The sequence below is a fragment of the Notechis scutatus genome, chromosome 1, assembly GCF_049901735.1.
Source record: "Notechis scutatus isolate UNSWTSFEM ecotype Mainland chromosome 1, rNotScu1.2, whole genome shotgun sequence".
Lineage (NCBI taxonomy): Eukaryota > Metazoa > Chordata > Lepidosauria > Squamata > Elapidae > Notechis > Notechis scutatus.
The window spans coordinates 274,114,422-274,142,380 of record NC_142009.1 but is presented as its reverse complement, the minus strand read 5'-3'; the positions used below and the strand labels follow the sequence as shown (position 1 = coordinate 274,142,380).

Below are 27,959 nucleotides of genomic sequence, written 5' to 3'. Positions count from 1 at the left end.
GGTCCTATTCCAATGAACAGAAGGAGCTGCATTTTCTGCTCTGCTGATCACTCCCTTGAATGATTTTCTTTTCAAAGGAATATGTAAATATTTAGAACATAGAACTTGTTTCCATTTCTGCCTTTCTGAGAGAACAAGTTCACCGAGGATCAAATCCCATGCCTTCGACCTTCACAGAGCAGGCTGGCCTCAGCCCAAAGTAAGCTTGTTTAAAAGTTCCATTGTTTTCCATGGGTGAATTACTTTTGTATTTTCTGGAACACAGAAATACTTATTAGTCATTTTGACTTCACTGACTACCAAGCAGTACTTATTCCTTATGTTTTGTGTACATATGTGTGTACATATATGTATGTATACACATATACTGAAACTCTCTCTCTCTCTCTCTCTCTCTCTCACACACACACACACACACACACACACACACACACTATATTGAGGGACATAAATTATTTTACCAACAATGCTGTCTTTGCAAATAATGGGCAACCTAACAAACTGCACTTTCTCTGACCTGGCTGGGCTATATATCATAAAATTCCAGTGAAATGTATTTATTTATTACACTTGATTGGTGAAGCTCTGAACAGTTGACATATGGCTCCCAGATGACCTTTGGAGCCAAAATAGGCCTTCTTACAATTCAGTGGGAATAGACCATTTCTGCGCATGCATTTTCTGATGTCACAAATGAAATACTGTACTTCTTGGAATATTTAAGTTGTGGGTACTATTAACACAGGAAGCAGAAAAGTAATCTTTTTTTAATGCTTTATTAAATGGCAAAAAAAAATCCTTTTAGTTTGCAATTTTTTTTGCAAAGAAACGAAGGTGTCATTTGGAGCATCATCTAGCTATCAATGAGAAGGGAAAATTATGTACAGAAGATATTAGGATTCTAAGCTCCTGGCTGTGTATCTTTAAAGCTGCTAAACATAAGGGAAGACTTCATGTTGCAGTAAGCCTTGTTGTTGTTTTTTTAAATGATGATGTGTCAACCAAGGTACAGTTGGCTGACTTTGCATATTGTGCAAAGCCAAAACAATATAAAACTCAGCAATAAAGCTTAGCACAATGTACAAAGTCAACCATTTTATCCTATTTGAGTTTGTCTTTAACTATGTGCCCTCCTAGGTAGGCTTCAATCGTATAATCCTTAGCCAACCTAAAGGGGTCTGGAGCTGTAGAATAGCCTTAAGGCCAGTCATGCTCAGTATTCAAAGGCCAAGGGATTCTTAAGGCATCGGGATGTTTTTTGTTAGGAATTTTAAAAGCAACATTTTTCCATCCCATTTGTGAATGCTTGCAGGTAATTCTGCAATAAGGATGGCTTTTGTTTGGCACCAAGTCTTTGGGATATCATGTTGCTCATTCAATATCATGCAATGTTCACTGCTATTTGGCAGACATAAGTCCCTGTAGAGCATGTGCACCCTCTAGTGGTAAAGAACCCAAAGACTTTGGAATGTTTTACCAACTTTTATCCTTCCACCTGCCCACCAATGAATTTATAACTTGAAGATTATCAAATACACAGATAAGTGTATGTTCCACACTGTGTATTATGTAAGATTTCAGACTGGAGGAACTTGATAGCACCATTTGTCTGATTTATTTATCCTTGGATAAATCTTTCTTCTGTGTCTTCCCATTCATTTGGAACACATTACCCATCACCCAATGGCTGTGGGTGATAGGGACTGTATTCCATCACATCTGGAGGACAATTTGTTGAGAGAAGCCAATGTGCATAATATCAGGTTATGCCGTTTGCTTAAAATTTTAGTCATGGACAGAGATAATTTTTAGGAAAGTACATATTTTATCTATTTGAATATTCCATATTATTTTCTGAATATTTTCTTAATGGTTTTGTGGTAAACCTTTGTTTTAAACAAAATGGCTGTTTTATGCAGAGTTCTCTATGATGGATTTGTTTTACCTGCAACCCATAACTTGTATCACTATTAATAACTTCCTTTTTGAAATATTGTTATTGCCAGAATTTACAGAAAAACAACAACCCTCCCCAAGCAAACAAAAACATAAAAAAATAAGAACATATTATGAAAGATAAAAATTCAATCAGTTTTCAAACATAGTATTAAGCTTTGAGAACATGGAAAAATATTTACTAGTCTTTCTATTACAGTAAGTGTTCATAAGCAGAGAATGAGCATCTACCCTGTTTCTCCAACAATACGGCCTCCCCAATAGGAAGTCCCAGCATGTTTTATAGGCATGAAATGAAATTAAGCCCTCCCCCAAATTAAGGCCTATATTAAAACATGCGAAATGGGGGAATGGTGGGGGGCTTGCCATTAGGAAGTACTTTTGTTGCACACCGGATATGGTGCTGCCTGCGTTGATCCCGATACGGCGCCCCACCAACGCCGAGGTCAACATCCAAGCCGTCACCGCCCGCCCGAAGATGCAAGGTGGGGGAATTAAGTCACCCCGAAAAGATGGCCTAGCCATTTTTTCGGGGCTCAAAATAAAATAAGACCCAGCCTTATTATATGAGAAACACGGTATCATTAACTAAAGATTGTAAAACTGGAGTACCATTATCTTTCTAATGTAAATAAATGTAATAAACTTGTTGATATATTTGCTGGATAAACCCATAATTCCTCATATAGTGTTAATTTCCAAAATCTGGAGTTTAATTCAAAATCCCATTCATATTCTCAAATTGTATTACTTTCCCCCAAGCCATATTAGCAAGCTTATGGATTGTAATTGATGCAGTAATGCATATCTTATGCATAAATGTCCTCTCCATCCTTCTACACTTCCAACAAATTAATCATTTCTGAAACTTCTTGCATCTACTTCAGCCTCAGTCTAGAAATTGAGAAGACAAAACAACCGCACATTTCTTTGGAGAAAGAATAAACTTGAAGAATACATGGCCATAGGTACATGCCTCCATTTATCTCCTCTTTTAACAGTACAATTTAGAGGGATATTACAAAGTTCCAAAAAAGACGTAATTTGCTTGGTCTATTGCCTCCTCTAAGCCACCCACAAAATAGCCTCCCCCCCTTTTTTTGTAATAGCTACTGTTGAGAAAGATGGAATATCAGTTAGGTCTACACCAAATATTTTGGACCAGGGTGTGATAAAATAACTACAGTGGAATGGCACATTTCAGAATTGAAATTATGGGGCAAGAAGAGAAAGAAAAGGCTGAGAATACATAAGTAAAGGATTTAAATAGACAGGATTTAAATAGCACTGAGTGAGCAGAAATAATTTAATGGTAGTGAAAACCTATATTATCTGTGCATATCTGGATCTGTGGCTTCACATTTATGTTTACAACTTCATAATGTTTTCAGAATATAGTTAGCAGTTAGAATAAAGAATGATACAAACAACAATCTGTTTTAAATCAAGGAAAATTGCCTGAAGAAATAAAACTCCCCTTCCAGTCTTCCATTTAAATGAACCTCTTTTCTCATTGCTAGGCCTTAAAGTTTGCCCTTTTTTAAATTCCCAAATGTCCCTCTGCTTAGCTTCAAGGTTGTCACATTATTGCTCCTTCCTAGATTAAGAAAAGGGGAACTTCAATCATTGCGGCATCCTATAGATTTATGTGATATACAAAAGAAGATAGAAGTCCAAAGACAGATGGCGAAGGTTCCCCTCAAGATTGACCTTGGGCATTTTGTTGCTATAGGCAAAATACTGAAATAGCTTATCTTTCCCACAGGATTCTGAAAGTTCAAAAACCCGCAGCCGACTGCTTACTTGGTCCTCCTGGCTGCAGAATTTTGATGAGGCCATCTTTAGGCCCCGAAACTGTGCTAGCATAATTGCTCCCCTCTTGCGCTTACTGTTTTATTACCTCAGTAAGCTTTGGACTTTGTTCATTAACGCTGCTGCTGTTCACCCATCTGCCTTTAACTCAGTAAAGTATATCTTTTAATTCTCCAAATGCTGCTGAGGTATATACTGTCTGATGCCCATGACTCTTTGATTTACCAGTGCAGGGGTAGCAAAGTCTGCATTGTTTATGGCGGCAACTATGCTTTGATTTCTCCAGAGCATTCCTGGACTGGGAGGCCCAATTTGTCCTTTGTGAAAAGGAGCAGAGAGAAAGGTTAAAGACTAAAATTAAAGAGCTCCTTGAAAATTCTCCAGCTCTTTTACAACTTCCATTTTGGGAAAAGGTAAGGGAAAGTTGCAATTGGTGTTGACTCCCCCTTAAGAGTGGGGAGGAGTTAAATAATTAATTTAAACTTGTTTTGAGGACAATATTTCATTAAATGTCTCATACGCCAATAACTTAATGACTGACTGAAACCAATACTTAACCTGAAGCTTCTTGTACTTAATATTCATTGATGGCATTTTAAAAACTCATCTAGACCAGGGGTGTCAAACTCTCCTCGTCACGGCAGCATCACGTGACATATCAAGACTCCCCCCCCTTCGCTAAACCGGGCGTGGCCGTGGCCAGCATGTGATGCATCTGGCATGTGGGCCATGAGTTTGACAGCCCTGATCTAGACCCATGGAAATGACTCTTTCATAAAACTTGATCATGACATTAACAACATCCAACCCAGCATTAATCTTAGCCTATCTACAGAATAAGTCCATTTCCTTGATGCTACCATAAAACTACGCAATGGTTACATAAATATCACATTATATGGAAACCTACAAATCACTGCATATCTTTTCCCTCCAGCTTCACCCAGAACAAGCTATGAAATCTACCGTTTATATCCAGGCTCAACACCACAACCGCATTTATTCTGACCCACCTGATAAAGATGCTCAATTTAACCAGCTATTCAGGAGAGAAAAGTACCCACCTAACAAGATCAATAGACAAATCAATAGAGCCAAGCCAATTCCCAAGAAAGATCTATTAAAAAGCACACTACAGAAATGGGGGGGGGGGGAGCAGAACTACACTGGTGGTCACCTACAGCTTAGACAACCACCCAAATTAAAGAAGATTCTCACTAGCAAAATAAAAGACAAAAAAACACAAAACAGAACAATGGGAACTAATCCCTGTAACAAAACCCAGATATTTTCCCCATTCTCAACCCACAGCACTATCACAGGCCCCCAACAAGTTCACGCACAAGATTGGAGGTGATATTTCTCTACGCTGATACACAGCATTATCTGTCAGCAAAGTCTGTTTAGCATTCTCTAGCACCAGCACTGATGATGTTACCTATTTTGGGTAATGAAACATCTGCAAGAAAACAACCAAACTCAGAGAACACCAAGGACCCCTCAAGTCTTTATATATTCTATGTAGGGCAAATAGGACAAACATTGTACAAAATAATTAAAGGACACCATTTTGACATTAGGACTCAAAACAAGGTCAAAATTGTATCAGAGTACTACAGTCTCCCAGGACACTGTATAACCGACCTCAAAAAGACTCTTTTGGAAAACTGAATTATAACAGTACCATTGATGGACTCACAACCAAAAGATTGCAGGCCATCTTACAAAGTCTCAGAAAACATAATTATTTTTCTAACACATTGGAATTGTCAATTGATAAGGTACTGGTAATCTGTCTCACGGGAAAGCTGAATCTTCATAGCCAACCTGTCTCCCTTCCCTTCTATCTCTCATGCCTTTCCTCTCCAAGATTTCCCATAGCAAAGAATGCAGAGAAGAGCAACAAGGATGATTACGGCACCAGAGGCTAAAACATACGAAGGGATTGGCTATGTCTAGTTTAATGAAAAGAAGGACTAGGGGAGAGATGATATGGAGGGGCTCCTATAAAGATGAGGGGGTCAAACTATTTTCCAAAGCACCAAAAGGCAAGCCAAGAAACAAAAGATACAAACTAACCAAGGAGAAATTTGAGAACCAGAGAACTAAGCAACCTAGAGAACTAAGGAGAAATTTGCTAACAGTGAGAGCCATCAACAAATGGAACAGCTGCCTTCAGATGTGGGTGCTCCATCACTGGAAGCTTTCAAAAAGAGACCGGGCAATCATTTATCTGAGCTGGCATAGGGTTTCCTGCTCAAGCAGGAAATTGGGCTAGAACAGGGGTCCCCAACCTTGGCCACTTTAAGACTTGTGGACTTCAGCTCCCAGAATTCCTCAGCCAGCTTTGCTGGCTGAGGAATTCTGGGAGTTGAAGTCCCCAAGTTTTAAAGTGGCCAAGGTTGGAGACCCCTGGGCTAGAAGATCTCCAACTTTTTCCAACTCTGTTATTCTACGTTCTTTTAAAATACTGAAAGAAGGCTGCTGAAGCTAGACCTAAAAAAAGAACTTTGTGACGGGGGGATTAATGAATTGATATAATTAGTACGCTTTCACCTGGGGGTGATTAAACCACGCTGAGATAGATTTTGGAAGAAGACTTCTTTGATTGAGATAATTTGCAGGAGCTGTTCTCTAAATTTTCTCTTAGTCTGAGCAAATTCAAGAAATGGTAGTAACTCAGAAGAAAGGTCACAAGAAGACAGGTATTTTTTTGGGAGAATTACCTGTGATCATGATAGTTGAAATTTACCAGATTGGATGGATGGAATCAGTCCAGCTGAGAAAGAGTGACACTTGAACTGATATTAATTTATTTAGCATATGGCATATCATATATAAACTAGCAATATATACTAACATTTCATCTATATTAGTAAAACATAATAAAACATAAATGTTAAAACAATCTATATTCAATGTCTAGGCCAGTGGTGGCTAACCTTTTTGGGCTCCTGTGCCAAAAATTGTGTGCGTGCTTGCACACTTGCGCTTGCGTGCCAGCACCCAGAAGGCAATGCGCACTCCCCACACCCCTTACGCATGCGTGCGCAATCCCCACCCACCCACCCCCGCCTTCCCTTACCTGCACTGTGCCTCACAGCTGATTTATGGCTGGTTTGAGGCCTTTTCCGGCCTCCCAGAAGCTTGAGAAAGGCTTCTGCAGGTTTTGCAGGCCGAAAACTAGCCCCGTTTTGTCACTTCCTGTATTTTCAGAAAAACAGGAAGTGACAAAATGGAGATAGTTTTCGGCCTGCAAAGCCTGCAAGAAGCCTTCCTCAAGCCTTTGGGATGCCGAAAAAGGCCTCAATCCAACCGAAAATCAGCTGTGAGGCACGCGCATGCGCAGTGAGGTAAGTTTACCTGCAGCTCGTGTGCCGGCACAAATGGCTCTGCGTTCCACCTGTGGCACGTGTGCAATAGGTTCGCCATCATGGGTCTAGGCCCACTAACTATTGAAACGCAACATTGTTTATATTTTAAAAAAATCAGACACTGGACCGGTATATGCCCTCAGTTTACAGCTGGTCATCATGTGATCTACAGTTTGACGTGGGACTAGGGTGTTTGTACCTTTTTCCTACAGTCTGAGAGGATTGGCCTAAAATCACTCAATCCTAAGGCAAGACTTGAGCTCAAGTCCCATTGCTCATAGTTAAAACACTTTAACCACTACGCTAAACTATTGTACATAAAATACAAATTTTTCTCTTTTAAGTTCTGTTGCAACTTTTAAATTTTTTGAAGGACATAAAAAAAAAGCTTTTGTTTGTATGGGATAATATTTATCCATATTTAACCGAAGGTAACAGAATAACAGAGTTGGAAGGGATCTTGGAGGTCTTTTAGTTCAACCCCCTGCTCAAGCAGGAGACCCTATATCAGGGGTGGCTAACCTTTTGGGTTCCTGTGCCAAAAATTGTGCACGCGCCTGTTCCACGAGGGCTCACATGCCAGCACCCAGAAGGGAATACACGCCCTGGGCCCCCTGGGCACGCACGTGCAATCCCCCTGCCTCCTTACCCGCACTGCACCTCACAGCTGATTTTCAGCCCATTTGAGCCTTTTTCAGCCTCCCAGAGGCTTGAGGAAGGCCTCTGCAGGCTTTGCAGGCTGAAAAATGGGCCCATTTTGTCACTTCCGGTATTTCCAGAAATATAGGAAGTGACAAGACGGGCCTATTTTTCGGCCTGCAAAGCCTGCAGAGGCCTTCCTCAAGCCTCTGGGAGGCCGAAAAAGGCCTCAAACAGGCTGAAAATTAGCTGTGAGGTGCGCGCATGTGCAGTGAGGTATGTTTGCCTGCGGCTCATGTGCCAGCACAAATGGCTCCGCGTGCCACCTGTGGTACACGTGCCATAGGTTCGCTATCATGGCCCTATACCAAGGTCTTCAAACTTGGCAAGTTTAAGACTTGTGGACTTCAACTCCCAGAATTCCTGAGCTAACATGAGTGGAGGAGGAATTCTGGGAGTTGAAGTCCACAAGTCTTAAAGCTGCCAAGTTTGAAGACCCCTGCCCTATACCATTCCAGAGAAGTGGTTGACTAGTCTCTTCTTAAAAGCCTCCAGGGATGGAGCACCCACAGCGTCTGAAGGCAAGGCATCCCTTAGGTTAATACATTGAAAGTTAAAATTGGCACATTCACTGTCACTATCACTTCTCATGAGTGTTTGATGGGATTGAATACTGTATTACTTTTCAACAAAAGCTAGCAAAGATTTTGATTTTGCAGACCAGTGGGGGGCAGGTCTTGGGGGATCCCCAAGTGTCCTTGTAATATATTTTGAGAAAAACTACTCTAGTGGATGCACATTGGATACAGAAGTTGGGGGTATACATTGGGTCCTCTCTGCACTGACGGGGGGAAAACTAATCTTACTTCAGTCCTCAGTTTCTTTATTTAGAAAATTGTATCCACGCTGTCACTGCATAGATAGGAGGCATTTAAAAAGCACTCCTCTTATCACTGTTGCTAAAGCCAAAATTAAACTAAAGGGGTAAATAAGATAGCAAGATGAGGGGAGAGCTATAGGAAGAACTTAAGGGCATGACGTTTGTGCTGTCCCAATGACATGTAGTCCTTGACTTACAGCAGTTTGTTTAGTGACCATTCAAAGTTACAATGGCACTGAAAAAAGCGACTTACGACCATTTTTCACACTTACGACTGTTGGACCATCCCCATGGTCACTAGATGTCATGCCCCTGTTGGAGACTGACTCCAAGGGAGAGGAGGAACAGCCGACAGGGAGTGGAAGTGTGGCTCCAGAGGTTGTGGAGGAGGCTGGGGAAGGGCAGAGGCCGGCTGGGCAGTCAGAGGAGGACCCAGGCCCATCCCCTCTCCATCCTAGGGCACACAGGGAGGAGAGGATAAGGGAGAGATGTGAATGGGGTGGTCTACGGGGGAGGAAAGGGCCTTGATCCTTGTGGCCTGTGTGGAGACTGTGAATTAGAATTTGACTCAGTGTCTGTGTTTGCACAAATTAACATGGTTACTGAAATGTCCCGTTTTTTGGTCTACACCCCAAACTATAAACTCATGGAATATGCTGTGTTCAGATAGCACACCAAGCTATCAAAGGTCTAACGAATGCTAAAGTTAAGCAAGCTTAGCATGTTGTATAAATGTAGCCACTGGGTTTGTAACTGACTTGGTTAACGCATTGTGTACATACGGCTAGTGAGTACAGGTAGTCCTTGACTTAAAACAGTTCATTTAGTGACCGTTCAAAGTTACAACATTACTGAAAAAAGTGGCTTATGAACATTTTTCACACTTACAACCATTGTAGCATCCCCATGGTGATTTACATTTGGATGCTTAACAACTGACTCGCATTTATGACAGTTGCAGTGTCCAGGAGTCATGTAATCACCTTTTGTGACCTTCTGACAAGCAAAGCCAATGGGAAGCCGGATTCACTTAACAGCCATGTTATTAATTTAACTTCTGCTGTGAATTCGTAAAACGGGGAAAAACTCAACAACTTAACAAATTTTTCACTTAACAACATACATTTTGGGCTCAATTGTGGTTGAAAGTTGAGGACTACCTGTATACAAAATTCCACTGCTTCTTCCTATGGTCACAACACAGATTAGATCTACATGCACAAGCTGCATGCATTTCATTGAGGCTTAAAGAAAGCCTCAGATGGGGTTCCAATTTTAAGATGTCTGTTACAGATGTCAATTGTGCTTTCTTTTTGAGGGCAAATTCAACATTCCTTCCATCATCAAAGAATCAACATTCCTTCCATCATATGAAGAATGGTTAAAGGAACTGGGCATGGCTAGTCTAGTGAAGAAAAGGACAAGGGGAGACATGATAGCAGTCTTCCAATATTTGAGGGACTGCCACAGAGAGGAAGGGGTCAAGCTATTTTCTAAAGCACCTGTAGGCCAGAAAGGAACAATGGATGGAAACTGAACAAGGAGAGATTCAATCTGGAAATAAGGAGAAACTTTCTGACAGTGAGAACAATCAACCAAAGGAACAGCTTGCCCTCGGAAGTTGTGGGAGCGCCATCACTTGAGACTTTCAAGAAGAGATTGGACTACCATTTGTCAAAAATGGTGTAGGGTCTCCTGCTTGGGCCGGGGGTTGGACTAGATGACCTATGACTCTGATTATCTGTTATCTGTTATTCTGCAAATTATTTGCTGAAAAGATACTGTCAGGTGTTAGCCTTCTAAATTCCTTTGACCATGTTTCCTGGAAGATGTTGGCACTATCCAACTCTTTCGCTGGCAATGGCCATCACAGAGAGGATTCAAATGATTTAATGTGGTACCCAGCTGATCAGGAGAAAGTACTTGTTACCATTGAAAGCTAACACATAATGGAGAAATGATTTGAGACTGTGAAAAATCAGGTTTTTACGGGGAACACTGCATCTTGTGAATATCTACAGAAATCTTTTAGTGGCTGGAGACTTCTGGAGGAGATATGGCAAACTGAAGATACTTCTGAAAAAACAGACCATAGCAAAGACCAAGAAATTGGTGAATAGAACCTTTCCAGATGAGGAGAGGACAGGAGATTGACTACGTGCTCTGGACAGCTGCTGTTCATGAGGAGACAGCAGGATAGCCCTTTTCTGTGAGTCTGAAAGCTAGGAGACAAGGTATTAGCCACCTTGCTCACCACCACGGCGAACCCTTTTAAACGCCACCAAGTTCACAAAGCCCACTTTCTCATCATTTTCAGAAAGTGCCTATTAGCCATCTTAAAACTGTTGGGAATCTCTTCATGGTTGGGAAGCTTTCTTTCTGTCTATCCAAATCCCACCAAAATAGCCTTGAATAAGGATGGTTGCAAATACCATTTTGGACTCTGTGAATCTCCAAACTGCCCTTGGAAGTGCTGTGTAGGGTGTTACTGGAGGGACACCAGAATGGGAAGCAATTGGCCACGGGGTTATCTGAAGTCAAGTCTGACTTGATGACACTCATCCAACTGATCTAAAGCTGGATATAAAGGTGGGGTATAAATTAAGTTAATTAAATAATCTATAGACCATGGTGGAATTTCTTCCTTGGGAGGCCTCTGGTGTTCTTCCCTTCAGTCTTCCCTGGTGTTTCCCTGGTGTGAAACCCCCCCCCCAACCACTTGAGTGCTATATCTCCAGCTTCTTACCTGAGGTTTTCAGAACTGAATTCTGATTCCAAAAATCGAAGAAACTGGTCGCGCCCCACAGGATCTTTCAACACCTCATCTATTGAGAAGCCCCATCTCTTGACCCGATGTTGGGAAGGCTCTTTGCTAAGTAAAAGGACAGAGAGGAAACCATTGCGACCATCAGCATATTTTTCCTTGTCAAATCCTCAAATTTTCATTTGGAGCGGCTCAACTGAAAACTGCTTGCAGCAATAAATTAATGAAATTGGAGAAAATGCTTGCAAACTCCTGCTTGATTTATGAGAAGAAAGGAATGTGTGTGTATGAAAACTGATGATATGTTTCTCTTTTATGACACCTGAAAAGAGACACACATTGACTTGGTAGTACTTATGAGTAAAAGGTGGATATTAACTGTCATAAATACAGATAGTCCTGGACTTACAATCGCAACGGAGGCCTGAAATTTATGTTGCTATGTGAGATGTTTGTTAAGTGAGTTTTGCCCCATTTTACAACTTTCCTTGCCACAGTTGTTAAGTGAATCATTGCAGTGGTTAAATTAGTAACCCGGTTGTTAAGTGAATCCGGCTTCCCCATTGACTTTGTTTGTCAGAAGGTGGCAAAAGATGGTTGCATGACCCTGCGACACAGCAACCATCATAAATATGAATCGGTTGCCTAGCACCTGAATTTTGATCAGGTGAACATGGGGATGCTGCAATGCTCCTAAGTGTGAAAAATGGTCATGTCATTCTTTTTCACTGCCGTTGTAACTTTGAACAGTCACTAAATGAACTGTTGTATATCGAGGACTACCTGTATAGTATGCAATATTACATGGATATTGAATTGCTGTTCCATGGATTGCGGAGTCTTTGATCCGTGGTAGTTCTTCCTCATGAAGTGGAGAAATAAGTTTTACTGATTCCTGAGCGTCTGGGTGTGTGGGACCACTTTAAACTTTCTTGCAATGGGAGCATTCTGTGCCTTGAACATGCCCTCACGGTCTCTAGATTCAATCTTATATAAATCACTCTCACACAACATGCTAAACTTGACTTAATGTTAACCATGGTCAAAGTATTCACCCATCAAAGTTTCACAGATGACGGAGCACAGCCAGTTAGAGCTTTTAGTCATAATTTTGGTTGGCATTCCAACAGATTTATTTTCTGTCACCTCTGTTTTCAAAATAAAAGCATCCATATCCTCTACAGGAGCAATAGCAGATACTTTTCTTCTCTGCGCTGTTTACCTGGAGGACTAATAGTTGTTTAAGCACAAACTAGCCATTAATTCATAAGATACCTAAATTAGCTAATGTATGATAAACCAAGGTTACAGTCTGTTTTTAAAGTACTTCTTTAACATCACAGCTCACAAGCCATGACAAGCCATAAATGTCATGGGGCTTATTTTCTGCAAAAAAAAAAGTATATTTGTGCAAATGAATATTGTCGTGCCTTACCATTCTTTGAAAAGTTCGGAATAAAATGACAGCAAATATTAGATGAGCGTAATGAAATGGTCATAGATAGAGAGTTCTAGCAAGGGTGGGGTCACATGGCATTTGGTTTGGTCATGCCAACTCTTCTAATGTAACTTGCCATTGTTATGTCATAAGAGATCTGGTGTAGGTTTACCAGATATTGCTTGCTGGAAGCAATAAAGTCCTATAGTACATTTCAATTTCTTGAAGCCGTCTAGTTACATCTGAGTACATCTGAGTTTTTGTCACATGCACAAATCTGGAAGTCTTCGCTTCTTAATACAGAAAAGATTGAAGTACTCTTTTAAAAATGGAAGGTTTTTTTTTTACCTTGTTTCTAAGTCCCAAAACACACTGTCATCATTTATCCAGGGATTGGAGGGTTCCGCAGGTGTTATAAAGGGATCATAATCCGTGTACTGCTCTGAATAAGCAATTAAACTGTAATGTAAAAAGAAAAATAAGCATACTGGGAAAGTTTTGAAATGCTTTAAATATATCACTATACATTTGAAAATAATAATAAAAACATGACTGCTAAGTTGTTTTCTCTTGAATCTGTCATGGAAAGGATGATGTTATATCACCAAGCATCAGAATCAAAATGTTTCATAACTAACAGAAGTTCTAGCAATTCAGCCTCAGGGTCTTTTGGCAGTTATTGTCTGATCTCATTTCATTAACTGCATTTCATGACCACTACAGATTAGGTGTCAGAAAGGGAAAAGCTTTCACTTTGGGATATACAGCATGCAGCAAATGAAGCAATGAGGGAAAATGGGAAAGAAAAAGGAATGAAGGCACCATCATCTGCGAAGATTATAGGGAATGAATGAATGAATGAATGAATGAATTCTTTATTGGCCAAGTATGATTAGACACACAAGGAATTTGTCTTGGTGCATATGCTCGCAGAGTACATAAAAAGAAAAGATACATTCGTCAACTCATAAGATACAACACTTAATGATAGTCATAGGGTACAAAGCAATCAAATCGTAGTAGGAAACAGTCAGTATAAATGCACGAACAATGCCACTGTGAATGGAATGCTTTCTAATGCAATGGTAAATGCTACAGGAAATTAAAATTAAATGCAAGAACAAGGCAAATGATATTTCAATGCAAATGGTTTATTTCAATCATTTGTGTTTTTTCCAGTGTTAGGTGAGAACACTGAATCCACCAGACATTTGAAGGCCTTTTAAAGTCAATTTAAACATTGACTGTGTCAATTTAGCTTCGCCACATTAAAGTTTCCTTCTTGCTGGTTTTCTTAATTAATTTGGTTGTGGTGTGGTATCATTTGTTTTTGCCTGTGTATGATTTCCTTTGACTTGCTGTCACATTTTCACATTTACTGTTTGAATGAATAGATTCTTACTGTGGCAAAAGGCCAGCAATTCCATTTGTTTTCTTAATTGTGCATATCCAATAGTTGTAAGTGAATAAATACAGAAACTTGCATTCTTGAATCCCTAGCTCATTTTGCAGAGCTCTAATTGCTAGTTCATCAAAATAATTAGTTCATGTTGATCCTCTGTTTATCAGAATTAATAAAGTACACCACAGGAAACCATGCCCACGTTATATCAATATTGATTGATTGATTGATTGATTTGATTTGATTTGTCAATTGCTTACAAGATAATAGCTATAAGTATATACATAGTTATGAATACATGAAATGGGTACATATAAGAAAAATAAAAGAAACAATAGGATGATAGGCACATTGGTGCGCTTATGCATGCCCCCTACAGACCTCTTAGGAAAGGGGTGAGGTCAATAGTAGACAGTCTAAGGTTAAAGTTTTTGGGGTTTGGGGAAGAAACTACAGAGTCAGATAGAGTATTCCAGACATTGACCACTCTGTTGCTGAAGTCGTATTTCCTACTATCAAGTTTGGTGCGATTAACCTTGAGTTTGTACGTATTGTTTGGTCTTGTATTGTTATGGTTGAAGCTGAAGTATTCATTGACAGGTAGGACATTGCAATGTATGATTTTATATACTATACTTAGATTGGACCGAAGGCGGCGTAGTTCTAGATTTTCTAGGTCTAGAATTTCAAGTCTGGTGGCATAAGGTATTCTGCAACGAGTAGAGGAGTGGAGAACTCTTCTTGTGAAATATTTCTGGACTTTCTCAACTGTGTTAATATCAGATACGTAATGTGGGTTCCAGACTGATGAGCTGTATTCGAGTATTGGTCTAGCAAATGTTTTGTATGCTCTAGTTAGTAGTGTAATATTACCAGAGAAAAAGCTACGTAGGATTAGGTTAACAACTCTTAATGCCTTTTTGGCTATGTAGTTACAGTGGGCTCTAGCACTTCGATCATTAGAGATGAGTATTCCAAGGTCCTTTATAGAGCTTGGATCATCAACAAGATCTTGACTATTCAGCTTGTATTTTATTTTCTGATTATTTTTTTTTGCCAATATGTAAGACAGAGCATTTATTTGTTGAGATTTGAAGTTGCCATTTGTTTGACCATTCTGATACATAGTCAAGATCTTTTTGAAGGGTAGCAGTATTGTCTGTGGTATTGAACAGCTTTACATCATCAGCTAAAAGAATGCAGTTGCTCTTAATATGATCACAGAGGTCATTTATGTAGAGTATGAAGAGAGTTGGCCCTAGAACACTGCCTTGGGGGACACCACTATTGACAGGTACAGAATTTGATAGGACACTCCCAATTTTGACCATTTGTTGTCTGTTTGACAGAAATGCTTCTATCCAGTTATGCAGTTGTCCAGAGATACCATACGATTTTAGTTTTAGGAGTAGTTTGCCGTGTACCACTGAATCAAAGGCTTTACAGAAGTCTATGTAGATTGCATCTATTGCTTTGCCCTGATCAAGTTGTGTAGTCCATATGTTTTTGCAGTGTAAGAGTTGCAGATTATAGGATAGTTTTTTTCCTGAAACCAAATTGTTTATTGGAGAGTAGGTTGTTTGTCTCTAAGTGGAGGATAATGGATTGGTTAATAATTGATTCCATGACTTTACAGGTGACGCAGCATAAGGAGATCGGTCTGTAATTTTCAACTAGGCTGGGGTCTCCCTTTTTGAAGATGGGGATGACCGTGGCTTTTGACCATAGGTTAGGCAAGGAGCTGGTCCTGAAAGATTTTTCAAAGATTATGCTTAGAGGTTCGACTATGGCAGTGGATAGCTTTTTTAAGAGGTAGGCACATATTCCATCCGGTCCAATAGATAGAGATGGTTTTAGATTGCGTAGTGCTTTTTCAACATTGTCTTCTGTAAAATCAATATGTATTAGATCACTGTAGTTGTCTGTGGTTCGGCTAGGAAATACTGGGCATGATCCATTGCTGTTTACAAATGCTGAGCCAAAGAATGTGTTAAAGATGTCGGCTTTAATGGTGTCGTTGTTGCAGTCTTTACCATTAGGTTCTTTCAGGGGTGGGATGGACCTTGAGTCTTTTAGTTTGTTGTTTACAAAATTGTAAAAAGCGCGGGTGGAATTGGTACATAGAAGGTTTTCCTCTTGTTTAATGTGATAATTGGTGCATTCGGTCTTTATCTGGTGGCATAAATTTTTGTATTAGCTTTTGAAATTGGCAACGTGACCAGATTTGTTTTTCCACCAGAGTGATCTCTTTTTGGATTGAAGTGTCCTTATTGTTATGGGTAATCTGTTTTTTTGTTTTGGGAGTTGTTGTTGGTACATATAGTTTGATGACTCTTTTGACTTCAAGTAAAAATATGTTGTAATGGTCTTCAACAGTATTGCATCCAGTGAATAGAGATTGCCAATCAAGGGATGAAAGATCGTTGTCTATAAGATCATAGTTGCCTTTTTGAAGTTATAATTGGGGATTACGTCGTTGTGATGATTTTTGTGTGGGCGTATGTTGAGACAAAAGTCAATCATATTGTGGTCACTGCTGGAAAAGGGTTCTTTAGTTTTTATTCCATAAATTAAATTCAAACTATTGCAGAAGATGAGATCGAGGCAGTTGTTTAGTCTAGTGTTGTTGGTTACTAGTTGTTCCAGTCCCAGATTTGTAATAGCATTGTAGAAGATTGCGTGTATGGGTTCAGTTGTACATTCATTTAGGGTCCAGTAAATATGAGGTAGATTGAAGTTACCAAGAAAGATAAAATCGTGTGGGCAGGATGCTGCCCATGTTAGTAGTGTATTTAGCTTGTTTACATGTTCGATGTCATAATCAGGGGCTCTGTAACATAGTAAGAACCGAAATGTGATATTTAAGGACAGTTCACAGACGATGGTCTCAGGAATAGTAAGCTCCTGGGTAACTTGGATGTTTTTTAGATGTAAGGACTTTTTATAGAAGATAGCAACACTACCTCCTCTACGAATTTCACAATCTGATCGGTAAACATGATAGTCTCTTACTGTGGTAATGGAATCAGGGAGAGATGCGTTGAGCCATGTTTCACAGACAAATATGATGTTGAATTTAGCCATATTTAGTAAGAGGAGAAATTCTGGTATTTTATTCGCAAAGCTTCTTGCATTGAGTAGCTTGCATTTAAGGCCAGCAGTAGTTGGAATTGAGGTAGTTAGGGGCGTGCGTGCCTAGTCTTGGGTGATGGTGGATTGGTTGAGGTAGGGTTGTGGTTGAAGGTTAAAGCTGAGTTGTGGGTTGCGTGACTTACTTTTGATACAGTCAGCATGGTAGTCAATGTGCAGGTCCTTCTCTCCATTGTCTAGATATTTTTTGAGTTCAGTGCGGAGTACACAGGAGTGAGCACATTGCTGGTCAGGGCGACAATGGAGGTTCTTATATTGACATGCTGAAATGTAGGTTAACTATATTTACAGCTTAACAAAATTAATTCAGAGCAGTTTAACATGCCATTTTCTGTACCAGTCACTAGAGGTTGTTCCAGTTCAAGCTATCTATACTTATATATCTTCCTAACAATTGAAGCGATGCAACACATATATAGATAGTGCAGCTAGGATGAGATTCTGTGATCGGTGGACAAATAAATATGCCAGGTTAATGGCCGAGGTCAGGTTTTTAAAAAGCATTGCTTAGAACAGGGATGTCAAACTCGCGTCATCATGGCATTGTCACGTGATGTATCGTGACTTTCCCCCCTTCACTAAACCAGGCAGGGGTGTGGCCTGTGCATGATGCATCCGGGCCACGGGCCACGAGGCTTGGAAGAATCAGAGCTCCCTCCAAGTGGATACTTCTGTCAAATCTTTTGTATTCACAAGAGAAACTGCGGAAAAGGGAGGGGACAACCAGTTTAACCAGTCTGACATTCATGCACATGACAATAAACAATAGTCTGGTGTTCCTTCCAACTTTATTTTGTCTCAAGCACTGCTGGCTTTCATTTTACCTTATGTTTTTTCTCTCATCAAAGCTTAGTTGTAATGGGCTGATTATTTCAAGATGATGGAAAAGTCTGTTGAGTTGTGTGGGCTGTGCATGTGAAGTATGAAAACAACCTTAAATTGTCATTCCAAATTGCATTTTTCTTATTTGTGGAAGCTTTTCATTAATCTTATATCTCGAGAAGGCAATAAGGGAAACTGGTAATTTTATTTGAGAACATAAGAACTCAGCTGCACTGATTTATATGGTTGTTTTGAAACAACAAATAGACACATCCTGCAATAGAATATACTAGACATGAAGAACTGTAGAAAATCCCAGTTTGATCAAACTCTCTAAAACATGCTTTCAAATCAGGATCAGGCTGTTGAAATAATCTATTAAGTCAGCACACATTAGTGAGAAAAAGCATGCATACCTCAGCAACTAATTCCTGAGGTCTGAAAACATGCTTTTGCAAATACTGAAGGGAAAAATAGCAACAACAGTGATAATAACATGAATTGGAGTGCTTACCTTTCTGCTACTTTAGACATTTTTAAACAATGCCTGTCTATCTGAACGTTCAGAAATGATATCTGAAGAAAAGAAGTGAAAATAGCTGTTGGAGAAACAACTAAATGCAGCTGCATAGACATGCAGTTATGCCAGTGATTTTATCTGATGGTTTACCTGATTTGCATCAATATATTGCACTCATTATATTAATATTGAAAGTTATGGACTTTAATCCAATGTATCCAAGTATTTTGCTCCATATCTGGAAGGCATTTTCCCCATCAACTTTAAGTAAATTTGTTCTTCTCTTCTCTATGTTGCAGATGTCCAAAACATCTAAGGCCCTTCCAACTTTGTTATTCTTGTATAAACCATGCAGAACCAAAAGGAAGGTGGCAAGGAGGATGAAGGATAGAGTTCAGCTGATTTACTAGTTAAACATTTCCCCACCACCACCAGTAATTATTGGAAGGAACAAATTTCTACAGAAATATTTTTTTTAAAAATCAATCCACCTCTCAAATGCGAAAGAAACACTTTCAAAGCCATTTCGCTTACTTGCTTTCGGACGTCATCTTTTGTTGTTTTGCGAATTGGTTGGGAAGGTATATGTGCAGGACTTTGGGACTGACTATCTTCTGTAACTCCATAAACTGACTGTAATAAAAAATTGTAAAAAAAATTGCTACATAAGAGTAGATCCCGGTAGAGAGAGGTTGCACATCCTTAAATGGCTAATGATCACATTAATTCAAAAGGAAGATGAACAATGTACTCTAATAAAAAAAGTGGCCAGAAAATGAAGGAGGAGTAATAATAATAGAAAACACGTATAAAAATCCTGTGCAATGCTTATCTTGCCAACCCAGGATGGCAAACTCTGATTGACATTGATCCTGGAGTTTTTCCCCCCATCCCAATAGATGTGTACATGTGCAACACTTACACATATATGCATGTGTGGGTATGTATTTGCTAGATGTCATATTCCAAATAAAGGAGTGAACAATAATTTTTTTTCTTAGCATTTTCCCCCAAGTGCATTTTTTGTTTGGATCAACTGAGTATTGATTCATTGGTTGTGACAAAATTGACCAACTGGCTTATCACCCAAGCTTGATTTACTTGGTTAAGAGAGAACAACTGGCCCAATGTCACACAGGCGGTTTTCGAGGCCTAAGGCAGGACTAGAACCTGGTTTCTACCTGGTGCTTAACCACTTGACCAAACTGGCTCTCACATAAGAAACAATTAAGAACTAATTAAAATTGTTGATTAAAATTGCCTGTCAAGTAAGCTTTCCCATTTATAGAATTAACTGATCTCTCATCAGCATCTATCAAACATTTTCCCTCACACATACAAACCATGCTGACCCAGAAATGCACAATATTCACACATACTCCCCTTCTTCCAGCAGAAACCGCAAACAAAAAGGAGGATAAATATAGGGAAAATGTGAGGCAAGAAGAAAAGGGAACGGAGTTAAGAAGGTAAGAAGAAAAAAAAAACAGTAGAAAACTGAAGGGAAATTAAATGAAGGGAAAATGTAATTGAATAGGAAAAATTGAACAGGAAAAAAAATCTTGTGTGGGTGTTACATTCAAAAGACAAGTAGCCTCTGCTTAGCAATAGCTAATCTTAAATGATATCCAAATTTATTTGCAGAAATGTCTGCAGTCATTTGCATCTTATTCTGCTTTCAATCATTTATGAAGTGTCATGATGGCTCAGACGTTAAGACATTTGGCTTGTCAGCTGGAAAGCCGACAGCTCGGATTTGAGACCCCAGGATCACACAATGAGCGAGCACCCATCTTCGCCTAGCTCCTGCCCATCTAGCAGTTTGAAAGCACACAAATTCAAGTACCATAGATAAACAGGTACTACTCTGGTGGGGAGGAAACAGTGCTTGGCGACGTCATGCTAGCCACATGACCGCAGAAATGTATTTGGACAGCACTGGATCAATGGCCTTGAAGGGGAGATGAACATTTCCCCCTATAGTTGGCAACAACTACTGGACTGAGTATAATATAAATAAAATATAAATCTTTCGATTCCCCACCATCCAGTCAGAGCTGAAGAAGCTTCTTGGATGAGAAACGAAACATCTTCAAAGAAAAAACAAGAAAGTCCAGTGGCCTCTTGAAAAACACCTTTTGGGACAACCATGACCTGGATGACTGAGAATCTCTATAGAACTACTGGAGTAAAATCCACAGGAACTCCCTTTCTTTCCCTTTTCAGTAATATATTCTGTTAAGTAATTATTGGGGGGGCGGGGAGAACCCTGTAGCACCTTTAAGCTGAGAAACCCAATTTCTTCTTACTTTTGTGTTTGACTTTCCCTTACTGGCCACCACTGAAAATAATAAGAAAAGAGAAATATTTGTATCTTTCTTCTCTTTAATATGATAGAGTGTTGGTGGAAGCTGACTCTCTACTAGCAGCAGTAGGTAAAATTCCTGTTGCTAAAAATGGATGATTTAAAGCTAGGGTTAGTCAATTCAGACTGCAAAGATCTGTTTGAAAATTCTAATATTTTGTTTGCTATTTCATGATTACCAGGGTCTGTGTAACCTAAACTGGTAGTTCTAACTAAACTCCTTATATCCTATTGACTAGAATGGGACTGGATAACCAACATAGATATAGACCAGGAGTCTTCAAACTTGACGGCTTTAAGACTTGTGGACTCCCAGAATTCCTCCTCCAGTCATGTTAGCTCAGAAATTCTGGGAGTTGAAGTCCACAAGTCTTAAATTTGCCAAGTTTGAAGACCCTTGATATAGACTGTTATCATGAATATCTATATCCATTATTTGCTGCAAAAAACAGATAGATGGTTATATATCTGCAAAAAACAGATATATGGTTATATTTGAAGAGAAATTTTAGTAGGTTAATAATGGACTTCAACTTTTTTTCAGCACAGTAAAGTGCAGAATAAAATTACAGCCTAAACATTTTCCTTTACCAACTTCAATTACTATAATTGTAAAAGTGTATACCTATGAATGTTAAAAATTGATTTTCAAATTGATATTATATACAATATTTGAACTGAATACAATTATTCCTTTTTTCTATATGTAATCAAGGATGCATAAAGTCATTAGGTTTATCTCAAAGGCCTTTGTATAATGTCAAAAAAATAATAATAATTTCAGGTCAGTCCATAAAGATATATAAACGAACTTCACAGAAACATTTGCCTCAGCTGAGGGTTATTTTTTTACTTAGGCTGAGGTCAGTGTCTTAATATAGATCAGCACTAAATGTATCCATAAAAATCTCATCTAGCACATTTTACAGGTTCTTTGGAGTAGAGAAGAAGAAGCTTGCCTTTTTAACTCTCTGTGGATTCTTCATTCGCCGACACTTTCTGATGTCCATCTCTGTTGTATTCACACAGCCCGGCTAAGAAAAAACCCATATTCAAAAATATTAATTTTGTTTAATGTTCATTTTCTACAGACCAATGATTTCAAACTCTGACTTATGGTGCAATTAGAATTGCATTTTTAATCTAACATTTGGAAGTTCATTTAGAAATCACAGCAGGCTAATTCAGTACAAATTAGCTTTCAGTGAGGCTCAGTTCAATGGAAGAGTGGGTTTATCTATTTTCTATTTGCAGGGCATATATTGTCATTGGGTGCACTTTGCTAAAATTCCATCATAATCATTTGACTTCTCCACTCGATTTTTGGAGATCAAGTACTTGTTTGAACTCCACTTTTATATAATAGCTAGGTTCATATACTGTACTAAGCCTTCATCATTTATTATTTGCTTTCTGAACAAACTAGGGCTTAGCTAGTTTGCAAAATTCAGATAACTTCTAGTCTTTTTTGCTATCATATAAAGATCGTCCAGAATTGGGCAGTTGAAATATGGTAGTTTACATAAGTCATAGTTCAGGAAATAACAGATATTCACTCATAGTCTCTATAATTTCTGTGATGAAAACATGGACGAAAAATAATTGATTCCTTGAGAATAAACAAGACTTCTTTTCAACTTGCACAGCATTCCTCAATTTGATGGTAACGAACAGTTTCAGTTTCAGTTCACATGTTATTGAATTATGTCTTTATTGCAATCAAACTGCATAATCTGGATAAACACCGATAACAAAGGACAAGATAGTCAAACGCTATGTACATAGAATCAATAGTGGAAGTATATACTTAATTATTAAGGATATTCCTCATCAAATATCTTTAATTTGTCTATCTTCCAGCATCTCAAAGGGCTTTGTATAATGTCCACATTTGTTTTCTCATCCTGGAAGTGCTATTTTAAGCCAAATCCAACATTTATAGCAAGTACTGAATATATATTGAGATTTGGCCTTTTATCAAAATTAGGTGTTCTTTCCTTTTACAATCTAGTTTTAAAAGTATATTGCAAAGTACCCATCAAAGGATGGAATGCAGCAATATTAAAGAATATATCAAATCAATGTGATGAACTGCATAGAAGGCTCTGGCAATTGGCAATCTTACATGAAACCGTTTGCTTTGCAATACAGCATTCTTCTCGCTTCATACATAAAGCAAGATCAAATTGCAATCTTCATAACACTCGCAAAAGTCATACGCTTTACTATGAAATATTCCTCCCTTTTTCTAAAGGAAGCTTTGAAATCTATATCATGCTGATGAACTTACATGAAGATAATAAACTCATTTAGATTTTCCCATGTTTAGAGAACAACTACAGTCACACTGTTACAGTAACATCAAGGGCTAATAATGTACAGGGAATTCATTACTTTGATCAATTGATGGTGATGTGTAATTTGCTTGGTATCTGTGCTTTTCATAAATCAATGCCTATATACTGTCATCACTTTCAAATATGACATCCTCTACTTCTTTACCTAAATGATTGTAGAGCACTTATTCAGTTAACTGATACAGATAGTCCTCATTTGCCAACCACAATTGGGATCAACAACTCAATCATTAAGTGACACAGTTGCTAAGTGAAACCATGAATGTACTTATTATCTTACTTCATCTTTCCTTTGCCTCACAGACCTGCAAAGTTACACTAATGTGAAGGTTGGTTGTAAAGTTGCTTTTCCAGCACCGTCATAACTGAGAACGGTTGCTAAACAACAAAGCAGGTAAACATGGATTAGCTCAGATGTATTCCGTAGAATGTGATATAATCCAGTGGTCCCCAAACTTTCCAGCTTGGCAGCCCGGCATGGGGGGAGGGAACACATGAGTGACAGGTGCACACATATACACAGCGCTCCATTTGTGTAAGCAGTGGGCGTACACACCCTCTGCTCGCACAAATGGAGCTTTGCACATGAGCAGAGGGGGCTTGTGCTTGTGCATGAAGCTACACTCTGATCAGCGGCAAGTGCTTGCGTTCATGCATGAAACTCCCCTCATTCATGCAGAGGGCGCTTGAGCAGAGGGGGGGCTTTGGGCTTGCGCACAAAGCTCTGCTTGTACTTGCAAGCGCCTTCCACTTGCAAAAGGGGAGCTTCATATGCTAGCACAAGCACCTCCGCTCATGTGAATGGAGCTTCTAGTGCATGTGTGCTTGCCCATCTCTCCTGTGGCCTGGTTTCAAACAAGCCGTGGCCTGGTAGTGCACCATGGCCTAGGAATCAAGGACCCCTGAATTAGAGGCTTTCTAGATTGTGCCGAAGAGGAATTCCCAGCTAATTCTGACTTACATCTATTGCGTGGCCATTAGATTGAAAAGATTGCCCAAAATATAGACACATCACCATTGTGCCTCCAGATATTTTATAATTAGCTTATTATAAAAGAATAACAAGTCTGTGAATCTTACCACCGGCCTATGAACATCCCAGAAAGCTCTTTCTTGACTATCCAGAATCTTCCTTTCTGTCTTATCCTTTTTTCTGTCAATTCTAAAAAAACAAATAAAATAGATCCAAAAGCAGTTTTGTGTGCAATCCTGATTTGAGAATTTGTATTAATATTCATTATGAATTTTTAGTTAATCAAAACATACATACAGAGCATTCTGCCATACAATTCAAACTAGGTTCCTCTCTCCATCATATTGTATTTGCAGGTACAATTAGTCCAGTTTACAATTAATTGCATTATTGTACAGGATTGCCCAGGATCCTAGACTAAAATGTGGTTGGTTAGTTTGGCTCAACATACAATGTGAATACAGATGGTCCTTGTTCCACAAATGGGACTTGCAACTTGATCGCTAAGCCAATTGGACACTAAATGAAACTGTGACTTTGCTCAATTTTCCTTTGCTTCACAGAAATGTGAAGGTCATAAATGTGAGGATTGGTTGCAGAGTTACTTTTTTGCCATTGTTGCAACTGTGAACTGTAACTGTATGAAGCTGTCATTAAAAGAATAGAATGGAATGGAATGGAATGGAATGGAATAGAATAGAATAGAATAGAATAGAATAGAATAGAATAGAATAGAATAGAATAGAATAGAATAGAATAGAATAGAATAGAAATCTTTATTGGCCAAGTGTGATTGGACACACGAGGAATTTGTCTTGGTGCAAATGATCTCAGTATACATAAAAGAGAACTACATGTACAACCAATGGGCTATTTAATTTAAGTATTGCAGAAAACATCTGTCTAAAATTTTATACCAAAAATATAGTGCTCCTACTGTATAACCATCTACCCATCCATCCACCCAAAGACATCTAAGAGTCAATTATTTGCATATACACCTAAGAGTCTGAAATTAGTTTCAGTGTAAATAAAAATACACCCAGACTAAATTCAGCCTCTGTCTGGAGTAACACGGGGAAGCATGGCAGTTAAACTAGGGCTAAACTTTGTTTATTTGATTTATTTATTTCATGCCCCCCCCCATATTCAACCAAATGACCATATAGTTTTACTGGATCTATATTATACCTTTTATAGCAATCAAAGGTGGATATGAACTAAGGATTTTTGTCAACATTCCCCCCAAAATGTTGACAACTCCTAGAAAGGAATTAAAGTCTATGTGATAGCCACAACAGTTAAACCAACTTAAAATTAGGCCCATAAATCGAATAGCTTTAGCAGCAAGAGTTTAACAATCAGCACCCACTCTTATCCGTGTGGTTGACATTGATTAATACAGCTCATTTAATGTTGCCTGAGGCTTTAGGGATGCCCAGCGGATAGTAGTGGGAAAACCTGTCAGAGCAAAAAGGCCACAGAATGAATTACGAACAGAGGAAACATGCCACATGTGTGCGCCACACATAGTCACGCAGTGTTCCCATGTCATTGATATATATATATATATATATATATATATATATATATATATATATATATATATATATATATATATATAAAAAATAAACTGTATTGAAGATAGCAAGACTCAAATTAAGTTTAATTCTTTTTTAATTTTTATGTTAATAAAATAATCTGTAGCAACATCACTTATTTGTGATTACCGTAGTGTCCTGCATGGCTAAATCAGTGGATTAAGCCACTAAAGATTTGGTAAAGTAGAGAAAAGATTCTGGTTTTAATTGCAAAAATGATATTCAAAGCTCAAATACATATTTTTGGGTTCAGAGAATGGGTCTGATATAATGTCCCACGTGTCTTTCAGGATTTCAACAGAATTTCCCTTTTTTTAAAAAAATGGGTAATAGTTTGTAGTCCGTGCACTTATGACCATTGTAGCATTGCTATGGTTACCTGATTGCAATTTGGGTGCTTGGCAACTGGTAGGTATTTATGATAGTTGCAGCATCCCAGAGTCATCTGATTGCCCTTTGCAACCTTCCCAGCTGGTTTTGAACAAGCAAAGTCAGTGGGGAAGCCAGCAGGACATATGATGTCTTGCTTAATAACCGTGGAAAAGATTGTAAAATCAGCTAGTCATGTAATGCTTCTCTTAAGGATGACACCACTTAATGACAAATTTTTCATTTCCAATTATGGTCATAAGCCGAGGGCTACCCGAATCCCATGCTTATTCCATGCTTAACATATTTCCAACAGTGCCAAGTAAAATTTAATGTATTCTATTGCGTAGCCATTAGCATCATGAAGCCATGCTGTGTTTAGCTTGGCCTTCTCAGGTCTTGAGTTCAGATTTTTTTTCCCTCTCTGATATGCCAGCCAAGGTGGGGCTGTGTCTTCTCAATGATTTCTCACCTTAAGGGTTTGGAGGAAGTGGGGGTGATGAATGAGGATGCCTGGGTGGCAAAGAGATTGAAACTTTTCTAATACCAAGTGGAGTGTAAAATATAGAAATGTGTTCAGTTGTTGGGAGGACAATTTAACCTTAAAGTATAAGCTTTAAATAGTATATTTCATGAGTACCTTGTATTCAGTATCACCACAATTTTCAATCATTTGAAATTGTTTTACTGCAAAAACACCTACTTGACTTGTGCTTCTGCTTGCATAAAGATGAATTCCCACTTTCTGGCAAAAGCTCTCTGAAGTCTTGCTAAATTCTCCTAAGTGGACAGGAAAACAACATCAACAACAACAAAACAAGGACAGCAACGCAAGAGTAAGGAGAGCTGACAATCAAAAGAGTCACCATGAGGAAATCTGGTTAGTTCACAGTATCTAGATCATATTAATGTGAAAATTAAAGTATAGTACCTACATCATATTAATCTGAAAATGCCAAGAATAGAATTTGCACTGAATAAAAGAGAATGAATTAATGGGATATATATATATACCTTGTGTTCAAACATTTCTTGATTTTTTTGAACCTTGAATTGGTTTTATTCTTTTAGGGGGTTTTCCGCCTGCACATAGATAACTTCTATGATCCTTATGGTGATCGCTATGCATTATTATATAAAATGAAAACGGCATTTCGTACCTCTATTGTTTCATTGATTCCATGGAAAAAATTCCAGTAACTCCTTGCTAACTTCAGCGGGCTTTTAAATGTACATAATTTTCAACTGATTGGCCCCTATCTGAAAAGTGTTAAGCTTTTGTTTGTAACAATGTTGTATAATCATTATGTGTACACACTTTTCTGTAATGCTCGTTGTTTTCCTAACCATGAGCATTCTCATACTTGGTGCCTTTCAGAAATATTGTGAATTCTGTAAACTGTAGTCGGAAAGCATTTGGAGAGCCCCAGGTTGGGGAAGATGGCTGCCCTCTGTTGCTGCGATGATCTAAGCCATGGCAATATGGATGAATCACCATCATTTAACAGAAGCCTCTTATCTAACATGACATGTTGAC

General features: G+C 38.7%; 1 protein-coding gene and 1 long non-coding RNA gene across 5 annotated transcripts in view; one reads left to right on the top strand and one right to left on the bottom strand.

The window, feature by feature from the left end:
- Nucleotides 1–27,959, bottom strand: part of RGS6 (regulator of G protein signaling 6) — a 230,516-nt gene that overhangs the window by 35,787 nt on the left and 166,770 nt on the right. For all 4 annotated transcript variants that reach the window (XM_087951618.1, XM_087951617.1, XM_087951619.1 and 1 more), the window contains exons 8-14: nucleotides 27,126–27,202; nucleotides 24,560–24,641; nucleotides 22,082–22,156; nucleotides 19,292–19,390; nucleotides 18,752–18,813; nucleotides 13,212–13,322; nucleotides 11,408–11,533 (exon numbers count right to left, since the gene is read on the bottom strand). In XM_087951618.1, coding sequence (XP_087807744.1) covers nucleotides 11,408–11,533; nucleotides 13,212–13,322; nucleotides 18,752–18,813; nucleotides 19,292–19,390; nucleotides 22,082–22,156; nucleotides 24,560–24,641; nucleotides 27,126–27,202 — 632 coding nt within the window. The remainder of the gene's footprint in view (nucleotides 1–11,407; nucleotides 11,534–13,211; nucleotides 13,323–18,751; nucleotides 18,814–19,291; nucleotides 19,391–22,081; nucleotides 22,157–24,559; nucleotides 24,642–27,125; nucleotides 27,203–27,959) is intronic.
- On the top strand, nucleotides 15–27,958 carry LOC148133385 (uncharacterized). Its single transcript, XR_015746724.1, has 3 exons — nucleotides 15–199; nucleotides 23,783–23,873; nucleotides 27,801–27,958. It is a non-coding gene; the product is annotated as an uncharacterized LOC148133385 (long non-coding RNA).